Raw genomic sequence first — 23,528 nt, forward strand, 5'->3', positions numbered from 1 at the left:
ATCTGAGCTCCACGACCCACGACGCTAACAGAACTTGAGCAGGAACGACACCAAAGGGCCGAGGATGGACGTGGAGAATAGCTATGTGGGTTTTCCGAATAAGGCATGATGGGACCTTTGCAAACAGAGAATCCCGGAGGATGGATATGTCGGCACGCGGATATTGTAGCAAGCTCGGGGATGCTGTTTGGGGTGCTTTAGAAGAAGCGGATCCCACGTCCAGGGTACAATCCAGTCGTCATAAGTTAAGCACTCGGTGATGGGTAAGGTGTGGCAATGACTGGCCATTTTCGAGTCAAGCAGACGGAAAGATTTCAAATCATATAGCCTGAACCATGTCGTGTTAGTTGACCAAGGAACTTTCAATTGGTTCGAGATGTCAACAGTCCAGGCCTGTAATATGATCTGACAAGGAGGAACCAACACATTGAGGCTCTGGCCAAGCCGGGAGGAACATCCTGGTACTGTCTAGCAGTGTTGAGCCTCAACACAGGCCCGACTGGGGAGCAGTAGGCCCGGAGATAATACAACGTGGAAACCACCCTAGAAGCTTTAGTAAACGGCAATGAAAAGCTTGCGGTGGAGATGACGACCAAATTGTGTCGTTGGAAAGTGGAGACACTGTCACCCACGCCGGAAGACTTCCGCTCTCGAAGATCCACTGCTCGAGCTCATGAACGTGGGAAAAGGAAGCTATCCAGAGTCATGTTCGAATTGCAAATGGTCTCATTGGCTTACGGCATATGAAATGCCGTTCCCAGGTACCGTGTGTCTGGTCGATCTCTGGACGGGTCTTTCCCCATGGTGTGGGTGACGACCATATTTTGTCTTTACCCCAATCGCGGAGTCGGGTTCGAGTAGAATGAGGAGAAGCATAAACGGAATTAACTAGAGTCGAGATATGCGTGAATCTTGTCCAGATCGAGGGTCCGAGTTTAGACCAGCGCCTCTGATGACGATGGCGTCGATGATGCGCCGTTATTCCCGGTGACTATCACCTTAGTCAATATTGATAATACTGACAATATTGATATCCTCGGTACCGCTCGAATGGAAGCTCGGCTATACTGGTTTGTTACCGAATAACTTGGTGAGCATTATCTCGATGAGAAATACTGTATACCCAACTCCAAATGTTGGAGGCCGGATATGTCGGCAATAGCTGCGACTTTAGACTGACATTATTATGCTACAAGTTGATCTGCCGTTTTAGCTGAGCGTCGACTGATTTACCCGGCAAGACACTCAATGGTAACTCGAACGGATTATGTGAACGATTTTGTCGTTGGAAACAGGGATGTCTCGGCATGTCGGCAGATCGAAGCAGGGATATCTTGGTAGGATTGCTTCACCTAGGTGAACATCTCGGTGAAGACTCACCTGGTCTCGTGACCGTGGCTGCTGTGGCTTGTAAGATCTCCGTTCTCGGCCGGGATATCAGATAATCCCTGTCCATTAGATCCCCCGTTTGTGGGGTTCCATTGCAGTTCGCAGCTGAGCTTACAGTGGACGGAATATGCGGGTATGATCCGCATCCTCATTCGCTGCGCGTGATGCGCCGTTCAAACGTTCATCGTCGTCACTATCCTTTCCTGCTCTAACATGCTCAATCCGCGATACCCAAAACCTCAAAGCTCGCGGCGCCGAACATGTTTTCAATGCCTCTCGGCTTGTGCCAACTATCGCCATCGTCATGCCGCTGAACAAATCTGCCGTCCTTCTCGGCTCCTGCAATGCCTTCCCCGCCGTCTCGAGTCTCCCACCTCTACGGTCTATAACGTCATCTAGAGGGGTACGATCTAGCTATGCGCCAGCAACAGCTTGCTCAATAGACCGACATAGGCGATATGCTACAGTAAATAACGACCAAAGAGGCAGCTTCAGCAGTAATAATATCCCCGAATGGCCCAAACAAAACTATCCTTCTCCCTACGAGATCTTCTCTATGAAGAGTGACGCCCCATATACCAAACATCGATTCTACCAGCTTGTCAAAGTCTACCATCCCGACAGACACAGCCATACTCCCGATATTGATAATATTCCACATGCAATTCGCCTAGAACGCTATCGTCTTATCGTTGCTGCCAATGACCTACTCAGCGATCCGTCCAAACGTCAACTCTATGATGTCCACGGTGTAGGATGGACCGGTGGTAAGCCTCAGACACTCAACGAAACGGTGCGTAATGCCGATCGTGCCTGGCGCCACAGGACCGGATCTGCTGCGAATAATGCGACATGGGAGGACTGGGAGCGTTGGTATGATGCTCGCGAAGGCAGGGTACCTGGCCCTATGTATATGTCCAATGGCGTTTTCGCGACGGTCATTGTTTGCATGTGCATGATAGGTGCCTTTGCTCAAATGAGTAGAGCAGAGCAATATGGCGCTGATCTCATGGAAATGAAGGCCCAGTCTAACCTTGCTATCGGGCAGCAGGTTGCACGTCGAAACACGATTGCTGCAGGCAGATCGAAAGACGAGAGAGTGGATATGTTCTTGAAGGACAGAGAGAACTTGAATTACGCCTTCCAGCCTGGGAAGTATGACAGTGAAGTGCTGGCAAGCCATGGTCATGGTCACGGGCCTGGACATAACGGAAGGCCGTAGAATGATGGTGGCCATACCAAGGCAACATAGGTTTGGTGAGAACACACCTTGACTTGCTGCGGTCCCTTTTTCTTTATTGGACATTATCGTGTTTCAGCACGTAAGGAGTTTGGAGTTAATGGTATCGCATGCTGGCTTTCTGCAACCTATCTATTAGGAATTACGCATACACGGATATAATGCCCTGTCATGGGCACACGGCGTTTGAAGTACCATATCTTGTTATCGTGTTGTCGCTCAAATTGAAACATATCAGTCACATACAAAGATCGACCTTGCACAATATGCACAGTGTCTTACGGAGATGGGATCTTAAATTGAGATCTATATGTTAAGCAACCTAACAGCAATTTGCCCAAGACTGCCTAAATCTATAGAAATGGTTTACAGCGTGTAGCACCTCTTTTGATATGAGCCTTTTCGAGATCCAGGCTCATCGACCTCCAACCCCTATTTGAGCTGTAGCACAAAATTTCACCGTTTCACCCTCTTTCAGAAACACCGGAATTAGCCCAGCCCCTATCGAGTAAGCAACTGGCATGGATGTGTCCAAAATACAAAATCTCATTAGAACCCTCTCCTCGGGCTCTCCTCTCGTCCAGGGCTCGAGTCTGCTCTAGACGACAATGTACTGAACCTCGAAGTCAAAGACATCGGGCTCACCACACGACGATCAGCAACAAACGGCCCGGCCCTAGACATCGGCGAGATGGGCGACATCTTATCATCCCCATCATCGTTACTCGTCGAAGGCTCCGAACCATGAAGCTCCGCAATACGACCGCCGCCGACCGTGTAAACACGGGGTTTCTGCCACGCCCGGGTAAAGCTCTTCACCTCTGCCACCGCAGGCTGGGGCGTCGGCGATCGCACACGGTCGCCATAGCTAGCCCACGAGTCCTCCATGCTGGGCGATCCGTCACCCTGAGAGCTCAACTCTGCAATGGGAGGAGGGGTTGGCAATGTCGAACTTGGAGGTGGAGGGTTGTAGATGGGAGTTTTCGGAGAAGTGGCTCGACTGATCGTTGAACCTCTGTGCCTCTTATAGAATAAGAACCATGCTGCTAATGCTATGGCAGCTAAACCGAATACAACGCCAAGAACAACTGCAGCGATCGCCCCGTCCGATAGCCCACGAGACTCCTGGAACTCGGGTGCGAGGGATCCGGGACTTTGAATAGCAGTAGGACTGGCTGTAGAATAGTTCGCATCAATTTTGGTAGTAGTAATAGTAGTAACTGGAGTCGCTGCAATCTTCGTTCGTGGACGTGAAGTAGCAACTGATGTACTGGCTTCTGTTTCTGTATATGGATTCATCGTCTCCCACACAGTCTCTGTCTTTATTTCTGTCTTTATACCATCGTCATCATTGTCTCGGTCGCCTGGGACTGTTGTCTTAAATGGCGGGCTATGGCTGGATGTCATTGTTCGTGGGACGTTTCTGTCCTTGGAATCAGGAGACGCAATACGTGGTAGAAAGACAGTAGCCATAGGTTTGTCAATTTTCAAGGGCATGTTTGTTGTAAACGTAATAGGTTTTGTCATAACCAAACTTGGTTTTGTGAACGCTTTGGAAGAATAGAAATAGTTGTTTGATTCAAGACATATCCCACTCACGTATGGGAGCGATCCGTGTTTGCTACCTTGTGCCTCAGCGCGCAAGAGAACTCATGTGACACTGGTGATGCTCGGCAAAAGCCTCATTGTTAGACCGACCAACTATCTTCAGTTGTCAAAAACACCAGATTGAATCAGCATTTCGGTGACACGATGTCGCTTTGCGGATACTTCAGGTGACAGAGAATGGCTGTGCTGTAACAGCCGTAACATTCCCGCTTTCCAGTGAAGTGAATCACGTCCTTCGCAAAGTTTCGACCTTTGCCCTCATGACACGCTCAGCGTTTGCAGGGACAATGCGCTCGGTAGGTCCAAGGCGCATCATCTTGCCCACGAGGAACATAAGTTTGCCTTGAGGAAATTGCTCAGAGTTGGTAAACTCTTGCAAGATCTTATCCTCACCCTCCATCGCCTCATTAGCTAGCTGCTCGTAATCTTCCATTGTGATCTCCTTGAACCACAGATCGTTCTCCTCGATAGCCTGAGTAACTCCGCCCTCAATCTCCTTGAGATAAATAGCGAACAAAAGCTCCTTCGCCACCTTGCCCGTGATCTGTTTGCGGATCAGATGATACAGAAGCTGTGAGAGCTCAGAGTCGGGGACCTGTTCACAATCACCTTCTGGTGTGAATGTTAAGTCTCGAGCTGCGAGCGGGCCTGCCTTGTATGTGGTAAGGCGACCCAGCTCGTGAATAATCCAATTGCCGACCACTGCAGAATAGCTCTTAAATTCCGGCATCTCAGCTTCACTGAGGTCTTCCGCAAGCTTCTCCTGGATTGAGTAGAGCACCTTGTAGTAGTACTGCACACGCGAGCCGTTTTCAAGGTTGATCAGAGATAGTGCATCCTTGGCTGTAAGCCCAAATCGAGCAATCAGGGTATCCAGTTCCGAATCAGGTGTCACTGCCAATGACTGTCGTAAGTGGCCAACTAGATCGTCCCCAATAACCAGTGGCGCAATATCAGGGTCGGGCATATACCGATAATCAACCTCGCCTTCTTTTCCACGGAGGCGTCGCGTTTCTGTAGATCCGATAGACCAACCGCGAGTTTCACTGGGTATGGATCGTCCAGCTTCCAACTCACGAATTTGTCGGTCGCGCTCGGCAATAATGGCATCTTCAACCGCCTTGATAGTGCTCAAGTTTTTGATCTCGGTCCTTGTGCCAAGGTAAGGGTTGGATCCATCAGTCCTGCGAACAGAAACGTTGACATCGGCTCTCAGGCCACCAGTCTCCATACCTGACACACAGGCATCAACAGTGTTCAGCAGCATCTGAACTTTGCGCACAAAGACAGCTGCAGTTCGGGGGTGATGAAGCTCAGGTTCCGTAATGATCTCAATCAGAGGCACTCCCACGCGGTTGAAGTCAAGCCATTGAACCTTGTCTGTCTGAGACAACGTCTTTGCCGTATCCTGCTCGAGCTGAACTTGCTTGATTCCGATCGTGACACTTTCGCCATCTTGAGGAGAGATCCCGTCGCGGGCAAGAAGAGTGATGTGACCATTCTTGGCAAATGGCTCATAATACTGGGTGATCTGATATCCCGAGGGCTGATCCCACCAGAAGTAATGCTTTCGGTCGAATCGACTAACCTCCTGGACTTCGCAGTTGAGGGCGAGCGCTGCACGAAGAGCGGGGATCAGAGTCTCTTTCTGAAAGAGAGGTTGGCTGCCAGGCATGGCAACGTCAAAAAGAGCGACATGGCTATTTGGCTCGTCGTTGAAAGAGGTAACAGCCGGTGAAAATAGTTTATGGGCAGTATTCAGCTGAGCGTGAATTTCGATACCAACAGTCAACTCCCAGCCTTCAACTGTTTGTGAGTCGCCCTTTGTCTTCTTCTTGCCCTGCTTCTTTGCTTTCTTTGCTTCATCCTTCAATTGCTTGCGTAAAGGTACTGGCTGCGCGGGAGGTGGTGTGACGACTTCAGGGGACGTATGCAGATGCCTGGTTGTATGGGCGATAGATGCAGCAGCTGAAGGTAATGAAGGGTGTCTATGTATGTGGCGTACACCAAGGCAGCCTTGCCGGGGTATTTGGCCTTTCAGCAGGTACTTGCTGAGTACCGAAGTTGGAATGCGTGACATGGTGACAAGAAGAGTGAATGGTTCCTAAGTTATTGCCTCAGTTGTTGGTGATATAGCTTCATGAAAGCTTAGTTTGGGAGCCCCTCGTAAAGCTTAATGAGCTTAATCTCTGGCTTGTAGAACCCAGAATACGTTGGTGTGGTAGGTTGTGAGGGTTGCAGTGGTAATGCGTTATGACCTGGCAACACAATTGAGGCTGATTATATGTAAATCATAATACCTAACGAACAGGGTCGTTGTGGCCTCAAATTGGTGGTTATCGGAAACGTCTGAGCAACTCAATTGGTCTTTGGAGAATCTCGAATCTTTCCTGGTCTCGCTTCCGTAGCTCTGGTGGGGCAGCGATGATCTTTGGTGATGGGGTCGTGGATGAGTGTGTATCACGTGCCAAGATGCTTGTACTGTATTACCGTCCTCTGCTCTTGCCAACTTCACTGTCGTTCCTTCCATTCCATTATGATTTGTTCTTTCCCTGTATTCAAGTCTTCTCTCTTCTATAGATTACTACCAGATATTCATTCGTTTCTCTAAGAGAAATTATGCCCACCAATTACAAAGTACAGAGTGTATCTTTGTTGAAGTTCAAGTCGAGTTCCCTGTACTAACAATGCAATGTGAAGCTTACTATTTACCTTATTCGGTTTTACTGCATGGCTAACTGTCATATTTATCTTACCAACGCCTTCCATACTCCTTCCAGTCTCACATGCAACACGAGTATTGCCGTTGATGCCACCCACGCTCCTTCCTTACTTCACTCCCCCACCACCTTCCCTATCTACCCCAATGGAGAGATCAAGTGCTCGGACGGCGGGCTTTGCGGCTCAGCTGTTCGCGCTATTGTTGCTTGAAACAAGGCAATCATGCGAACTATTTGACAATGGAAGATCAGCTAGAGCATGACATTATTATTTGCTTCTTCTCAAGTCCGTCATCCGTTCATCATTGTTTTATAGGTCACTTCAAGAAGTCTTGAATCCTACATACATACACTCTTATCTTCCCCCGCATTCCTCTATATCTTCGCTCATTAAGGTATCGGGAACTTTTCTTTGTCTTACGTGGACTTCAATACTGTCACGTCAGAGCTCACTTTTCTCTAAGCTTGTCATTTGAAGTTGCTCACGGAATCCAACGTCGGCTCCCGGTACTACGGTACAGTCCAACACTCTATTCGGCCGTATCCAAACTTCACTGAACTGCCGTTACGACTGAGATGTTCAAGATGCTTCATCTCTAAGCCTCTAACGAACATCCAGCTTACACTGGGCAACATATGCAGCGCGCCAGCTGAGTGTGTACTTGGACGGTATCACACAAGGGTTCATTAATAAACTTCTCTTTTCAGCAATCAACTCAAATTGGAAATTCTTAGAAAAGCTATTGAGGAGAACTGCATATTTGCAGTAAAGATTTCAAATCAAATAAGCTATACAGGTTCCGTTTACGCAAACCCATAATGACCGACAGAGTCCAAGGTCGGCAGAGGCCCTCATGGTCTTCATCTGAGGGCGCTCCGATACAAAAGACCATATCTCACCAATCTACTGTTGAAGATTGCGAAGAAAGCGCTAGCCGGTCACCGAGTGAGGGTGAAACTCAACACCTAACGCCGACAAGCTCGTCATCCAAAACAGAATACACTCCCCCCAGTGTCCAACGTACTGTCAGCGGATCTGTTACGCAGCTTACATCCAGTGACGATAAGGCCGCCTCTAGATCTGCCGGTAACAAAAACAAAGCGATTAGGGAAAACAGAAACCCTAAGAGTAGAGGAACACGCCGGCCTGCTAATATGTCTTTCTCCGGGTCCGACCCGAACTCTGTGGCCCACGAAGCGTTCCAGTCATCCCCAGAATCAGGCTATTTTAAAAGCCCCATCATTGGTCGTCAGGCACCGGCAGCTGGATATGCCCCTTCGGCTGTTGCTGTCGCCAATTATCCTCAGTCTCCCGTCGGTCCTGTAGCTTACCCAGGCTGGGGACCAGCACATACTCCTGCCGGTTATCCCCCGCACCAAGAACCCTTCACACCACAGCAGCCTGGTTTGCCGCCTGTTGATCGTCACTATCCTCCTAGACCTGTCTTCCAGAGCCAGAGATCGACGGCCTTGGAGCCTGCCTACCATAATCAACCACTTCCATACGATACCGCATACTCAGAAACACAAGAAGACATGGCTGCAGAGGACGAAGATCTGCCACTTGAAGCTCTCAATGGTTACGCGGCGATAGCGGCTAGGATATCAGGGCAATGCGACCCCCGACTAAGACCGTTGTATAGAAGATTCGATTGGCTCAATCATCGTACCCTCCTCTACTTTCAAGACCAACTTGTGATGTATGAGGAAGAACTGATACGATTGGACTCGATTACAACTGTGAATGGCGGACCCAAGCCCGTGTCGGTACGAGAAGAGCGAGCTTCCAACTATGAAGTTTACCGGAGCAGACATCGACTAATAGATAAGATTGAGAGTATCCTACGCCGGTATAGTAAGTAACATATTCAACACGACCACCCACACCTATCTAATCATCCTAGGACACTTGGTTGCTTCCCTTGAAGATATGCAGAAGCTACCGACACCAACAAGCAACGATGTGCAAGCCTACAGAAAGTTCCTTGAAAATCGAAAAATTCTAGTCGACAACGAGTCTGAGTTTATCTACGCATCAGATCTTGTTGCTTTGACTCAAAAGACGAGAACCGCGCATGGAGGTGATCATCAAGCACCTGCTCCAATCGTGCCTCTTCGGACACTGATCAGCGCATTCTCTATGAGTGGTCTTTGCTTGGCGGTGTTACTGATGATTCTTCCTGACCTTATAACTCGCCTAGTTATGCTGGTTTGCTATCTTGTTCTCATAGCAACTGTGCTATCTACGACTGGACATCTACGCCGGCTGAGACAAATGTTCGAGGGATGATTTACTGAACGATTTACGATGTTATGATTTCACGTTCTATATACTATCTGGAAAAGATTCGAAGTTTCTGTATTGGTTTGATTGGAAGTTCATGCCAGTTCGACATGAAGTTGGCTGTACACAGTGTCAGGGCGTAATGCGCAGCAATCATGTTCCCAAATATGAGAAGCATTTTCAACAACATCGGGCGAATGGTTTAGTGGTATAATACTCCCTTAGCACTATTCGACTGAATAATCTGGGAGTGGTCCAGGGTTCGATTCCCTGTTCGTCCATTGTAGATGGTTAGAATCCATCAAATATCCTCTTTTTTGCAAATTCTACTTTTTTCTTACCCTACATCGAGTCAAAACCTATCTCTTGCAAGGTACTCATTCATGTCAGTTGACAGTGGGCAAGTTACCGTTGTGTAGATTAATTTTTTCTAAGGTGCTTGCATTTCTTGTTGATCATCTAGATACGATCGTAACAATAGTACGGAACTAATCAGGGCTACCACAGATTCTCGTCCCAACAACCTAAAGATGCAAACGACTATTTCCGATTTGCACCACATAATCATTTCACATTATACCTACTAAGGTAGTTGAAAAAATAGAAGGTCTTTTCAAACATTAATCAATCAGGTGATACGATTAACTCATCCAAATGGCCAGAAAGAAATTCTATTGGGTTCTTTTCTCAAGACCCTTAAATTATTAGACACTCTTTATTACTTTGCATACGAAAAGCTTCCTGGAGGGGACGCAAAAGACCCTGAGACATACCGTTTTATTACGAGAACCTGCAGACTCGCTTAGAAAATCCTCAAGTTCTAGTGATGATGAGTCCAGCCAGTTTGCCTGAGTCTGCTCGGAGACGGCCTGTCCTTCATCGGATACTCACTCTGAGGCACAGGCGAGTGACCTAGCACAAATGCACTGCTTAGACACGTGTTGAAGAGACAAGAGCACAGCGTTATTCGAGTGAGATTACTCTGAAATCTGGTGTATACATCGTATTTATGCTGAGCGAGGAGACCTGCAGTGTTGCTCAGCATAGGGTAGGGATACTGCGTCTGAAGGTAAGAATAGTTAATGGAGAAGGGAGGGGGATATGCAGATCAATCTATCTCTTACAGATATGGCTTATGTTGTGCGAAGCAATGCGAGATGCCGCTGCGGTTGCAACGTTGTACAAGGCCCGCAGTATCGCACTTCCAAGGAGACAATTCAGTGCTAAGAGTAATTAGACATGGCGATGCAAAGATGTTGGCAGCATAGTCGAGACTGCCTTTGTTGGAGAGGTCAAGATGGTATTGTCGAGATGGTGAATGGTATGTCGTAATATCTATTGTACAGCGAGGGAGTGGTTGTGACTATCGTGATTCATAGACGAAGCAATATCCAGCCCATCACATTGTCAAATACACAATAGTCGAAGAGAAAAAGGAGAGGACCAAGTAAATAGCAAGAGAAGCTATTGTAAACTCTAGCATTAAAGACTCAATCAATGGGTTGCCTCTGTTGAACGACCTGACCCTCATTCTCAGGGGCAAACACCAAAAATGGGATGCCTCAACACAACATCCCGTGCAACAACCATCGGTACCACCAACCAACGGCTGTTGCCAGGTATTTCAGGTACTCAATCAGTAATTTCTATTGCATCTCCATTGTTGTTTAACCGTTGCCCCTTGAAACCAAAAGTTCATCACTGCCATTGCCACTGCCAGTGCCAGCAACTGGCAAACCATTCACCGACATTGTTTACGTCTGCCTGCCTAAGGTCTTAGGTTGCTAGGCTACCTGAAGAATAGAAATATAATCTTCTCGTCATTTGATTTTCTACTATTTCTTTCCTTTCCCTCCTCACCCTTCTCTCTCTTCTCTGCATCGATCGTGCATCTCTTCACAGTCTTGCATTATCACTTTGCATCCTTCAACCACTCTCGCTATAACATCTTCAGAGATTCAAGCTGTGAGTATCCATCACTCTGATTCAGCTTTGCATTTCTTGTGGGAGGTCGTGCTCGGTCGGCAGTGTTTGTGTTTCTTCACTCGCGCTCGCACTTCTTCACCTTCACCCTCATCAAACAACACTCCAACGGATTTCTTCCTCACACTTCTTCTTCCTCTCTATCATCGAACTTCTCTGTTCATTGCTACAACGAGAAATCATTTGTTAACGTTTGCATCAAACAGATCTTCACCGTCGAGATGTCTGTCTACAAGCTCAAGACCCTCGCCAGCATTCTGGCCCTCTGCGCTCCTCTCATCGCCGCCACCGATGGCCAGGGAGAGAGTGTCCAGTGTACGTGTTCGTCAACCCGATGATTGTTTCTTCACGTTATCTTCGTACTGACATTTCTCTAGCTGCTCACACTGATGCTCCCTACACCCACGAGTATGGTGCTAGCATCTCCGACGGTATGCCTCTCCTCCACGCCTCACCTCATTTCACAAACTAACCAAGTACTCAGGCTCCGCCGTTCACTCCTTGACCGTTTGCTCCGTTGTTCACGAGACCAAGTGCATTGACACCACCTCCGTCGCCGGCGAGACTGTTCAGCCTTCTGCTGCTTCCGCTGCCTCCCCTGTCCTCGCTTCAGGCCAGCCTTCAGTCCCTGCTGGTGGCGAGCAGACTACCTACCACGGCGAGGGTGTTTCTGCTAGCACTGAGGGTGCTCCCGCTCCCACTGTTCCTGTTGTTTCGACCACCATCGTTCCTAGTGCTCCTGGCGCTCCCGGTGCTTCTGGAACCAACTACGCACCTCCTGCTGGAGAGACTGCTTCCGCCGCCTCTGATGCTCAGGGCTCTATGCCCCCCGTCGCTCCATCCGGTGCCGTTCCCTCCGATGGTGGTGTCCAGCCTCTGCCTTCTCTCATCAGCACCACCGACGTTGCTGGTAACCCAACCGTCCTGACCACTCTCTACAGCGAGCCTTCTGCCGCTGCCAGTGACACTGCCACTGCTGTCGTCACTGACTCCGAGACTGTCTACGACACCACCGCCGTCTCTGGAACTGCCACCGGCACTGACTCCGAGGAGACCGTAGACATCGATGCTACTGGTACTCCCAGCGTCACTGCCTCTGCAGCTTCCAAGAAGCTCTCCCCCGGCGCCATCCTTGGCTTCGTCGCCGTCGTTTTTGCTGTCGTCTTTTAAACAGCCTCTAGATCATACTTTCCATGCATTCATCAACTAACTCACTTATACTCGGATATTTCTTCCGTACTGGAGAGAAAGGGATAGTGTTGGATGGTTTGACATGGTATATCGATGGTCATTGGTTTGATTGAGCCTGAGGAAGTAGATCGATGGTACACAGGATTGTGATTTTGGCCTTTCGGAACCGTGGAGGATCATAATACGAGTTGTACTTAGGTACTTTGAAAAGAAATTCGTTTTTACTCCCATAATTCGTCTTTATTCATTCGCTGTACTAGGTATAGACGCCGTGAAACTTTCCAGCCTAATGTGCTATGTATGTAATGAAATGACCACCTCTTTATACGCCGTTGGTGTGCATAGACACTTCAAACTGTAATCGTGATATCCTCATTCTTTAACATGGCACACGGGACAACCTCCCCTCATCTTATCTTTCAATAGACGTGCTCTCATCACCTTCATGCCTACGGAGTACCGGCTTCCCTCAGATCCATGGCCAAGATCGACATCGACCTTCTTATCTCCGTGCAGCATCTCCAGCAGGTGACTTACATGGAACACATGTCCGCAGGCATATCCTACCAGAGTCTCCATCTCATACTCAGTGAAAGGCTCGTGGCATCTTGCGCAATGCCCTGGCTTCGGTACCCGGTGATCGTGTTTTGTAGATGGGTGAGCAGCGTTGCGCTCGGGATTCTCAGGATCAGTGGGAACATCCTTGACCTGGACATCCACATGCTCTTGATCTTGCATAACAACTTCAAACTTGATACCTTTGCGTTGGCCAGCCCTGAGCTCGTTCTGGGCTGTCGCTACTTCGCTGCGAAGGACGCGCGCAACCCCTGAGCTAATGCTGTATTGAATCTCGTGCTCTTTCATCATGTGGGTGAGTCCTTCTCGAAGACCCTCGATCTCGAGTCCTTCAGGAATTCGTTTCACCACAGTAATTGGGTTGATGGCAGTTCCAACCTGCTCGAGAAGGCCTCTGATGAAGCTAGGCTTATCCATACTGTATTTGAGGAGATCCTCCCATAAGTCAGGATCGTCTTGTTCCTTAGCAAATTCGATGGCCTTGTGAACGTTCTTCAAGCGATCGATGATGAGGTAAAGAGCACGCTTCATCTGTCCGGTCTTGGAGTATAGGAAAACTAGCTCATCATAGTATGAGAAAGTCTCACACTCTTGAACAGCCTGGCTCAAGTTAGTATACATGGCATCTCATGTCTCAATTTTGTTCTCAACTTACCTTCTCGAACGTGTAGGACACTGAGGTCTTCAGATACTCCATAAGCAACGTCCGGTCATAAGTCGCGAAAAGATGGACCGCCAGATCCGCAAAGCTGTCCACCAACGACTGGCTGTCCATAACAAGCCGGTCTACATTCTCTCCTCCGTGCTCTTGAATGCCCTCGCCTCTCCACAGGCCCCTGAAGTAAAAGTATATGTACAGATTGAGCTTCTGGCTCAGAAGCTGCTCCACGACAACATCGGGGCGCAGGAGACCATGCTGAGCTTCATCAACAAGCAGAGTTATAGCTTCAGACGTTGCGTGTTCGAGTTCCTCTGCCGTCATCTGGTTGAGTTTACCAGGCGGGACACGAAGACCGATGAAGCTAGGGATATCGTCTTCAACAGCTTCGGCAAGATGATTGTCCCTAATCAACCTAAAGGCCGAATCCGCATCATGGAGTTTGATGTAACATTTGAGGGCTTCACGATATCGTCCATTAGCCTCGTGTAACCTCGCCAAGCTCTCCATTACAATCCTCCAGTCTCGCCCCTTTTCGCCATCGTCAATACTGTCTTCACGGACGTCGCGGTATTTGAGCTGGTTCTCTAACGCTGTCGTGATCGTCTTGACGTCGAAAAGTTCGGGAGACCAACGATCCAGGAGTTCTCTGAATCTTGGCTTGTCGTGCTGGATGTAATGTCCAAGCACAACCTCGTATATGGTTGAAGGAAGTGGAGGATGCATAGGTTCCGTGGGAATGTAGTTCGTGATAGCATCAAACTTCTTCGCACCAGCAAACCTCCAGACCCATTTCTCCCATCGGTCTGGTGTCTTGAGCACTTGGCCACAGATCTTGCCGGCAGCCACCCAGTCGTTATCCTCAATGAGCTCCTGAATCCAGAGTTCACCGATGCGTCTCTTTTCCTTCTCGGCCGAGGAATAGAAATCTCTTATTTGGGTATCAATGATGGATTCGTCATCATTGAAATCATCGCTTGCCTCTCGATTGAATGTTGGTGTAGTTGGAGTACCATCACCGGCTCTTTCGTTGTTTGGAGCCATGATCTCCGGGTGTTCGTCGAGTAACTCCCAAGCACGCTGGTATTGTTGACGTTCTAGAAGCCATCCCAAATGATCGCTCAAGTCGCGCCTGGTTGCAAGAATACAGTCATACGGGCTGTGTATGAAAACCTTTACACCAGGCTTGACAAGACCTGAATGGACAGTGGGCGAAAGGCCTCTGTTCGTCCCAGGTCGAATTGTTCCTGCTGTACTTCCTCTGATGCTAGAATCATCACCGCTACCACGGCTACGGATACTTGCACCAGAGCTAAAGAGAGAGCGAGGATTAATGGCAGCGTTCCACATATCTGTACCGATTCCAGCTATCGCTTCTAAGGCGCCTCTGGAAGAAGCGATTGCGGACGCGGCGTTGCGTGCTGGCAAGACTCCTAAATGGTAATCGCCTGACGACAATCTCTCATAACGACTTACGCTCAAACTATCCTTGTCCGCTTCTGCTTGGGAGTTGAGATCGATAAGACGAAGTTCCGGCGGTTGATTATTCTGTCGGCGGTGTAAACCACCCGATGGTTGATTTCCCGTTGAAGGGTTGGATTTGTGCTTCTTGTCTGGCGAAGTTGCAACAGCATCCTCGTCCTCATCCTCGTCTTCAGGTAAAGGGTATGCAAGAACTAACAAGAGACTCTGGGTATATAACGAAATACCAGAAATGATGCAATCCATGCGAAGTCTGGACAAAGTTAGTCCTCACTCAAATTGTGAGGTTGATCGAAACTTACATCTTGACAATCTCTGCGCGTCCGATAGTCTTCTCTCCAGCGTGCCTACCAACACCAACACCCCCAGGGTGGACATGTATAATCCATATTGTACCACCCCAACCGACGAGTAAGCGCTCAATGCCCTTCTTGCTTATAAGAGCCTGTGATTTGAGCTTTCCCTTGGCCAGTGAACTGCCCTTATCGGTGGTGTTTTGGTCAGACTCGTCCACTTCGACAGCCTGTTCGTCAATCCATTCAACACGGCCTTTCCATACACTGGCCATGGTTTCCCATTCGTCTGTCTGTGGTCGATCGATATGTCCAACTCGTTTCCACGCGTCTTCTGCATCTGCACTTTCGAGATGTAACTTTGATCGCATGATTTTGATACCATGCTCGTTTAGCCAGACCACGAACTTCCCAGATAATGACCATTTAATAGTGCTGATGGCCCCTTCTCCAGAGTGTAGAATGGTATCTTTACCTGCGTTGCCGCCAAGCCCCATACTGCCTAGCCAGCCGGAAGCTGTCGCGGCCGCAGTTCCAGTCGTGGTTGAAGTACTACGACCTGGGCCACCCCCTGCGGTAAGTATAAGCTGTCCAGCAAGACCTCCCGACAGATAGGTTCGATCCGTCTTAAATTCAGGAGACAGAGCTACCGCCTGTACAGGTCGAGCGAAGTTTCGCAGCTGGACGTCCTTCATATCAATCAAATTCTGGACACAGACATTGCCGTCTAACGATGAAGTGGCGACGTAAATGTCGTTTGATGGTATTCGCGGTATTTGTGACGCCTCCTTTGGTCTTCTCGATGCTGCAGGGGATGAATCTGTTTGTCGACTTGAAGCTATGCTGGCGCTGCTGTGGGATGTATGCTTGTGCGCTCCCTCTGGCGTCTCGGTTGGTAGAGGGGGCGGGTATGGCGATATTGATATGGACGTCACTGAAGCGGAATGCGCATGGTATACCCTCATGGACTGGAACATTGGGAGTTGAACGATGTGCTGGGCGAGAGTTAGCAGGAGATGAGTGAGCGGTATGCCCACCACTTACGATATTGCCATTATGCGTTCCAACAATCTATCTTAAAGTTAGCATTTCGTTCGTTTCCGACAACAGCAAGCCTACCATTTTATCTCCAGCGACCAGGAATGCGCTAGTTGCGTCGCCGTTTCGATATACTCCATTGAGATGTTGAGTCAACCGAGCATACTTGAGTTTAGGCTCCTCGTCTTCGTCTTCTTCGTCGTCGTCATCCTCATCCTCATCCTCATCGTCATCTTCATCGTCGTCCTCGTCTTCGTCTTCTTCGTCGTCGTCATCCTCATCCTCATCCTCATCGTCATCTTCATCGTCGTCCTCGTCGTCTTCGTCATCCTCCTCTTCCTCTTCATCTGTTTCTTCTTGGTCTCCGTCTTCGCTTGCCTTCCCAGCGTTGCTTGCCTGGGATTTTGTATCTTTCACCTCGTCTTTCCCCTCCTTATCCACCGGCTCGGTCTCTGGTTCATGCGCGCCATCGTCGGAACTATCGTCCTTTACTGGTTGGGCCGATTCGTTTGATTCAGGCGCTTGTTCATGCTTGGGCTGTTGGGCTTCGGAATCACGCGCCTGCTCGTGGCTGAGTTGCGGTGACTGGTCCGTCATTGTATCGATGGCAATGGTATCATGCTGGGAAGCGACAGGGCCCAGAAAGAGAGCGAGGGTATAGGATGCGAAGTTGTTGGGGTTTAGTAAGGTATTAGAGCGCCCGAGGCAGAGCTATGACAGCTTCCACCGATAAAGTAAGTGCAATACGCCAAAGGTAGGTGTAGGTACCCTTGTACCTTGCAGCTACGTCACGCGGGAGACTGCAGATAGCTCCAGCCTCCAAATTGAGCTTCAGTTCCAGGCGCGCTAAGAACAACTCAAAGGTCGGTGTCAGCGCGCCTACCTACCTAAACGTCTAGCCCCACCATTTAATGATCTGTTAGGCGGTAGGTACAGTGTACCGTCGCGGGGCACAGTGCGCCATTGAATGTCGGGTTTTAACATAAACAAAATATCTTGACGCGCAGCGCTATCTTCAATCCGTCCATTGTATTACGCCTCGAACTCAACAAGAAGCTCTCGGCAGTTTCTTCGACCGATCGATCAAACTAAACCCCATAGGCTGCTTATGGCGGCTGCTGGAATATGGCGACGGTGAAGTCCCTGGGGTTGCATCAGCCCTCAGGGCTTCAACATGCCATCAACGAACAGTTGTTACCACCAAACCCGCCATCCACGTCGTATACTTGGGATATTTCAACAGACGATCGGCTCGATGGAAACCTCGAGGATGAGCTCCTTACGACCGAACACTGCATCATATGGTGTCGAGGTGGCATATTTCGCAAGACGTTCAGATTTGAACTCGAAAAAGAACCGGTCGTACAGGCTCTGCTAGCATATTTTCCTGCTTCAAAGGACGACAAGTCTTCTCAAGATGATGATGCTCAATCAGATCAACGGCCAGCTTTGTCCAAAGCTTTGGTTGTGTTTCTCAAGACCCAGGCGCATATATACTTTCTGTCTGGTACTAGCCATATTGTTCATATGCCATTCGAAGTTGAATCAGCTTTCGCAGGCCCTGTTGGAGTTATAATACAGCGCAAGCAAAAAGCCGAGAGTGTTGCGCCTATAGAGTTCAAGTTCCCGCGAGTTCCACCCAATTCCTTTGTCTCTTCGCAATTGACGGCGTTCAATAGCTCCCAACAAACCGCCTTCTCTGTCGAGGGCCTTGGAAAGCCGAAGGCGCTCCCACTTCGTCTAAGTTCAACTCTGGACAATCTTTGGGAAGCGCCACTGGAGCAACCTGAGTCTCGTTGGCCACGGCTTGTCTCATTAACGGACCCGTTACTTGAACTGGGACTGGTTGTCACAAACCAAGACCCCCAGAATGCTAAAAATTTGAGGCAGACTGCAAAGAAAAAACTGTCGTTCCTTGATGCGGCGGAGGAAGTTGTACATGTGGAAGAGATCAAGATCCCTGGTGCATTGACTCAAGATCTAAGCCAACCCCTAATCATAGCGGTTACGATCAACCGTGAAACTAGTGAATACACTGTCTGGCGCCTCACTTACCTGCAACATGAAGACCCGTTCCTCAACCGGCAAAAGGATGCCAAGTCAAAGTCTGCTCGGCGTCGTAGCTCCATGCCGTCTGCCTTTGCGAGTGCTCCTGGCACACCTGCGCAGCCCAATCTCCGAGAGAGTTTTGGACACCCGCTACCAGGAAAGCGACAGAGGAAGAGTGAAAGGCTCGAGAAACCCATGATAGATCTAGTTTCTTCTTTGGAACAACAAGACAAAGAAGGAACCGGCGCCGCCCGCAGGAGCTCTCGTAGAGTCAGCTCTATGTTAGCGAGAGCTGATCTGTCTGCTTCTCATGACAGGGCCATAATGCCAGAACCGCCCGTGCACTCCAGCCATGTTGGAGGCAGGAGGCATGAATCTCAAGGAAGCCGTTTGAGTGCCAACTATGCCCATCAGATCCATCCTAGTTTGAGCAGTCTGCTAGCGGCACCGTTTTATGAAGGACTCGACGAGGGGTTTCACAACATGGGCTTGGAGGACCATGAGTTTGATGGGTTACAGCATGAGATATTGTTTACCAAGCTTCAGAGCGTACCCATGAATAACTCCAACGTTCGATATTCAGACCAACCAGCCCGGAACCAAACCAAAGTTTTCATCCTGGTAGCGCCGCCCTTCGCTATCGATGGCCACGATCAAAGTCAACTTCTTATTGGCATTCAGGACGCTACCGAAAGGCGACTCCAACTCCTTACTTTGGAGTTGGGTATCCAGCGCGGCAGCAACACAGGCACCAAAGGCGGAAAAAAGAATGGCTCTGACGGCGCCACTGTGCTAGCAACCGTCATCGACCGTAGGCACGCCCAGAACGTTGTTGACTCTTGCAAATTAGTGGATGGTGAACACTCGGCAATCCTCATTCTTTCTGAATCGATGGATGGTCGGCACGAACTGAGCACTCAAGCACCGTGGAGTGTTCTCACGAAAATATCACTTTCTCTTCTCGTCGTTGACAACACTAGAAGCTTGCAATATCGAGGCAGGGTCGTGGACCGCGATGTTACACAGAGAAAATCCGAGGTTATCGATTTTAGCAATGGCAGTATCGTCGGTGTACGCCATCCACGACAAGGAGGCATTGTTGATGTTGTCGATGCTGAAGGACGACTTCACGAACTTCGAATACAACTAGAACCAAGATCTCCACACGTTCGAAAGGCTCTGGATGTTTGTCGTAGCATATTGCCCCATGCTCTCGGTGAGCACATATTTGCTGGCTGGCTTCATTGTATGCAGTGGATAGGAGGCTACGAAGAGCCACTTACAAATGTTGAATGGTCTGCCATGTCCATTCTGCTTTTGTCATTATTTTTGAGTCTTGGCCGTAAGGACACGAAGCCATTTCCCAAGGCCCGCCTCCCTGTCCGCAGGAAAAAGGCTGCTTCAGGTTCGTTTAGCTCAATAAAAGAATCTGAAGATTGGAAATTGTTGGAAGCCAGCGAAGCATCTAACTCGTTAGGATGCCCACCATGGATGATGAATGGGGGTTGGGAATGGGTATTGGAGGAAGATGCGGACAATGGTTTCTCATCAGGAGAAGAGAATCCCTCCTCGACATTTATCTCCAAACATGTCTCTTTAGCCAAAGAATACATGATGTCTACGCTTGGCGAATCAGCTTTCGGACACACCGGATACATGCCGACATCCTTGGCTAAGAGCACGGAAAGTCGGCGCAAGGTAGCCGTCGATGTATTCATGGGATTGCACTTGCTTCTTGAAGAAGAAAAGTTGGATATCATGACGCCGGAATTCAGATCTCCAGGTCGTGCTGATCTCCGAGTTATCATGTCTCAAATCGCCCGGTGGTTCAAGTGGCACAACTTTGCTTCCACATACGAAGCCGGCATACAAGAAGACATTGATCAACGTCATGACTCAGGTAAGTTCAAGAGCCCTTGATTCAATGACAAAGCTAACCAGTTTACAGAACTTAATCTGAAGCCTGCGATACCCCAGCCTCCTTTAAAGCCGGACATCATTGCTTGGGTCCAGGCGAGACTTACTGGAGATAGACGGGTTCCTTACATCACTCCAGCAGATATCTACTACGCCGGCTCACAATTATCCGAAGCAGAGAAATCACAGGATCGAAGATGGGAGCATATACTTCCCAGGACGCTCATGTTCAAACAGTTTTTCAAATTCTTGAAGCCAAGCACAAGTGCGACACAAATGGTAGAGGCCATGCGAGATGCCGGGATCACAACTTCGATACTTGACAGCCTTCCAGAAGCTGTTCTTGTGCCTTTGAGGGATGCAATTTCGTTGTGCCAGCCACACCCACCAACCTCTTGGTCAAGGGATCTCCTTGAGTTGGTTGACCGTAGGGATATCAGTCTTATCCTCACCCCTGGCAAGCGCCCTAAGCCAAGCGCTTCCAAGATTCTGGTAAGACCTAGATAATTGTTTTACAAATTACCTGCTAATAAGTTACAGACACCTACGCACAACGCGACATGGGACTACAAGTTGCTTTGCCAGAGCGTTGATGAGTCAAACAACGTGGGCTATGATGAGGGCGAAGGAACTGAAAGACAAGCTGTTATTCGCTCCTTGTTCAAAGAAGATCGTCGCCTGAACGAAGCCCAAGATTTACTCTCCACCAGCAAAGCCAGACTTGTTCGACTTGATCCCAATCCAAGTTGGCCAGAGAGCGAATATCTTGAGAAGCAAAAGGAGCTGGTTACAAGAATCGCTACAGGCACCTTGGCAATTCCGGCTGGACGGGCTTTGTTATACTACAGCCTCCGCTATCCGTTAATTACGCAGAAATTCCATATTGGTGGATTCAATCTCAACTGTATTGTGAAGCCAACAAACACTACTGTGGGTGTGGATAAATCACAGTTCTCGGAAGAGAAGGTCTGTTGGGGGTTCTTCCACCAAGGCGTCGCAGCTGGTCTTGCCATCTCCCCTCAAGCCCAAGGTATTGATACGTCTTGGATTCTCTACAACAAACCTGGTCAGGACCTCAATAACCGTCATGCTGGCTTCTTGCTTGCACTTGGTCTCAATGGCCATTTGAAGGACGTCGCAAAATGGGTAGCGTTCAAGTACCTGACACCAAAACATACCATGACCTCTATCGGTCTTCTTCTGGGCTTGGCTGCATCCTACATGGGTACGATGGACTCGCTGATTACGCGTTTGCTTTCCGTCCACGCCACAAGGATGTTACCTCGCGGAGCAGCTGAGCTGAACCTATCACCCCTAACACAAACTTCGGGTATAATGGGTATCGGGCTGTTGTACGCCAATAGTCAGCATCGTCGAATGAGCGAGATCATGCTTTCTGAGATTGAGCACATTGACGAGGAAGACGAGGAAGAACCCCTGAGAAGTGAATGTTACCGTTTGGCAGCTGGCTTTGCTCTTGGATTCATCAACCTCGGCAAAGGCAATGACCTTAAGGGCTTACACGACATGAGACTAACAGAGAAACTAATCTCCCATGCTACTACTACCAAAAACATTGAGATAGTCCATATTCTGGACCGTGCAGCGGCTGGGGCTGTCATGGCCTTGGCCCTTATCTATATGAAATCAGAAGATCAGATCGTGGCACGCAAAATTGATATACCAGACTCAATTTTGCAGTTTGACTACATCCGACCTGATATCCTCCTACTACGAACCCTCACAAAAAACCTGATTATGTGGTCAAAGATCGAACCAACCTTCGCTTGGATTCGTAAGAACCTACCGCGCCCTTACCGCCCACAGTTCAAGCTCCAGTCAACCACTAAGTTGCGGTCAACTGATATGGCATTCCACAGCATAGTGGCTGGTCTTTGCTTTTCTATTGCTCTTCGCTTCTCCGGGAGTGCTTCTCCCAAAGTTCGAGATCTTCTCTTGTACTACTTGGATCAGTTTATGCGGATTTCTCAGATCCCGTCCACTGCAAACATGCATCCCAATGGTACACCACCTTACGATGAAGAGTTGACTCGAACCAATGCACGAATGTGCCAGGATGTCGTAGCACTATCTGCATCTATTGTAATGGCTGGAACAGGCGACATCCCCGTTCTTCGCCGCCTTCGTGCACTTCATGGTCGTGATGATCCAGAAACTCCTTACGGTTCTCATCTTGCTGCACATTTGGCAATTGGGGCCCTGTTCTTGGGATGTGGTACAGCAACCTTTGGCACCAGCAACCTTGCTATAGCTTCCCTATTGGTATCTTTCTATCCCATTTTCCCTACGAATGTTATGGATAACCGATCCCATCTTCAAGCTCTTCGCCATTTCTGGGTCTTGGCTACAGAGCAACGTTGTCTCGTTACCAAAGACGTTCTTACTGGTCAGCCGATTTCTGTACCTGTACAAATCACGATGCGCAAGAACACCTCTACAGAGCCTGTCTTGAGTAGAACAGCACCATGTATCCTGCCCCCTATCGATCAAATAGCCAGTCTTTCGACCGCTTGTGGGCCCCAGTTCTGGGACGTTGAGCTTGACTTCTCCAACCCAGAGGTTCGAGCTGCCTTTGGAGATACACAAAGTCTTTACCTCCGCAGGCGGCCACCACAAGAAGGGGCATTTGCTTCTACTCTTCGTGCACTCGGTAGCGATGGAAAGGGCAAAGATCCTATGGAGTGGGTGTTTGGACTTGGTAGTCTTCGCAGTATTAGCTGTGCAGAGCGGACTGTGGTGCTTGAACGAGGAGATGATACTCAGCACTCAGGTAGCGCTGTCGACGCAAGGCTGGAGATGGCCAAGGGTATCGCTGAAGGAACAGACCGAGAGCGGCTTGAAGGAGCAAGACTGCTCTTCGAATGGGCTTCTGTGCGTGATCGCTTACGTGACTCTAATATGTTCGACAGCCAGGAAACTATTACAGAATCTCACGTACATCGTGAGACCGAAGGGCAAGACGACCTAGAGGGTACAGCGGAGGATGAGGGTGTTTGGTGGATGCGAGATAGTGTTGTTGAGAGTCTCAAGGGCATGGTATGGCTTGCCAGTCGTGAGGGTGAGCAGTAGTGCTTGTGGT

The 23,528-nt window shown here is 49.1% G+C and overlaps 7 protein-coding genes across 7 annotated transcripts; 4 read left to right on the forward strand and 3 right to left on the reverse strand.

Annotated features, from left to right (window-relative positions):
* Positions 1-1,693: 1,693 nt before the first annotated feature.
* Positions 1,694-2,611, forward strand: FIESC28_04282 (uncharacterized protein; the record flags this gene model as incomplete). Its single annotated transcript, XM_031158429.1, has 1 exon — positions 1,694-2,611. One exon carries the CDS (start codon positions 1,694-1,696, stop codon positions 2,609-2,611), a length of 918 nt encoding a protein of 305 aa, XP_031017575.1.
* A 567-nt stretch (positions 2,612-3,178) lies between these two features.
* Positions 3,179-4,126, reverse strand: FIESC28_04283 (uncharacterized protein; the record flags this gene model as incomplete). Its single annotated transcript, XM_031158430.1, has 1 exon — positions 3,179-4,126. One exon carries the CDS (start codon positions 4,124-4,126, stop codon positions 3,179-3,181), a length of 948 nt encoding a protein of 315 aa, XP_031017576.1.
* A 337-nt stretch (positions 4,127-4,463) lies between these two features.
* On the reverse strand, positions 4,464-6,317 carry FIESC28_04284 (uncharacterized protein; the record flags this gene model as incomplete). Its single annotated transcript, XM_031158431.1, has 1 exon — positions 4,464-6,317. One exon carries the CDS (start codon positions 6,315-6,317, stop codon positions 4,464-4,466), a length of 1,854 nt encoding a protein of 617 aa, XP_031017577.1.
* Positions 6,318-7,776: 1,459 nt separating this feature from the next.
* Positions 7,777-9,247, forward strand: FIESC28_04285 (uncharacterized protein; the record flags this gene model as incomplete). Its single annotated transcript, XM_031158432.1, has 2 exons — positions 7,777-8,812; positions 8,862-9,247. The coding sequence occupies 2 exons, from the start codon at positions 7,777-7,779 to the stop codon at positions 9,245-9,247; spliced, it is 1,422 nt and encodes a 473-aa protein (XP_031017578.1).
* A 2,198-nt stretch (positions 9,248-11,445) lies between these two features.
* FIESC28_04286 (uncharacterized protein) lies at positions 11,446-12,394 on the forward strand (the record flags this gene model as incomplete). The annotated part of the gene is made up of 3 exons (XM_031158433.1): positions 11,446-11,539; positions 11,602-11,655; positions 11,709-12,394. The coding sequence occupies 3 exons, from the start codon at positions 11,446-11,448 to the stop codon at positions 12,392-12,394; spliced, it is 834 nt and encodes a 277-aa protein (XP_031017579.1).
* Positions 12,395-12,671: 277 nt separating this feature from the next.
* Positions 12,672-17,059, reverse strand: FIESC28_04287 (uncharacterized protein; the record flags this gene model as incomplete). The annotated part of the gene is made up of 6 exons (XM_031158434.1): positions 12,672-12,701; positions 12,953-13,591; positions 13,647-15,384; positions 15,434-16,419; positions 16,469-16,495; positions 16,544-17,059. The coding sequence occupies 6 exons, from the start codon at positions 17,057-17,059 to the stop codon at positions 12,672-12,674; spliced, it is 3,936 nt and encodes a 1,311-aa protein (XP_031017580.1).
* Positions 17,060-17,175: 116 nt separating this feature from the next.
* On the forward strand, positions 17,176-23,518 carry FIESC28_04288 (uncharacterized protein; the record flags this gene model as incomplete). Its single annotated transcript, XM_031158435.1, has 4 exons — positions 17,176-17,196; positions 17,564-20,411; positions 20,460-20,920; positions 20,969-23,518. 4 exons carry the CDS (start codon positions 17,176-17,178, stop codon positions 23,516-23,518), a joined length of 5,880 nt encoding a protein of 1,959 aa, XP_031017581.1.
* Between the last annotated feature and the right edge of the window lie 10 nt (positions 23,519-23,528).

Source organism: Fusarium coffeatum (genome assembly GCF_003316985.1).
Source record: "Fusarium coffeatum strain FIESC_28 chromosome Unknown BRIP53273_contig_87, whole genome shotgun sequence".
Lineage (NCBI taxonomy): Eukaryota > Fungi > Ascomycota > Sordariomycetes > Hypocreales > Nectriaceae > Fusarium > Fusarium coffeatum.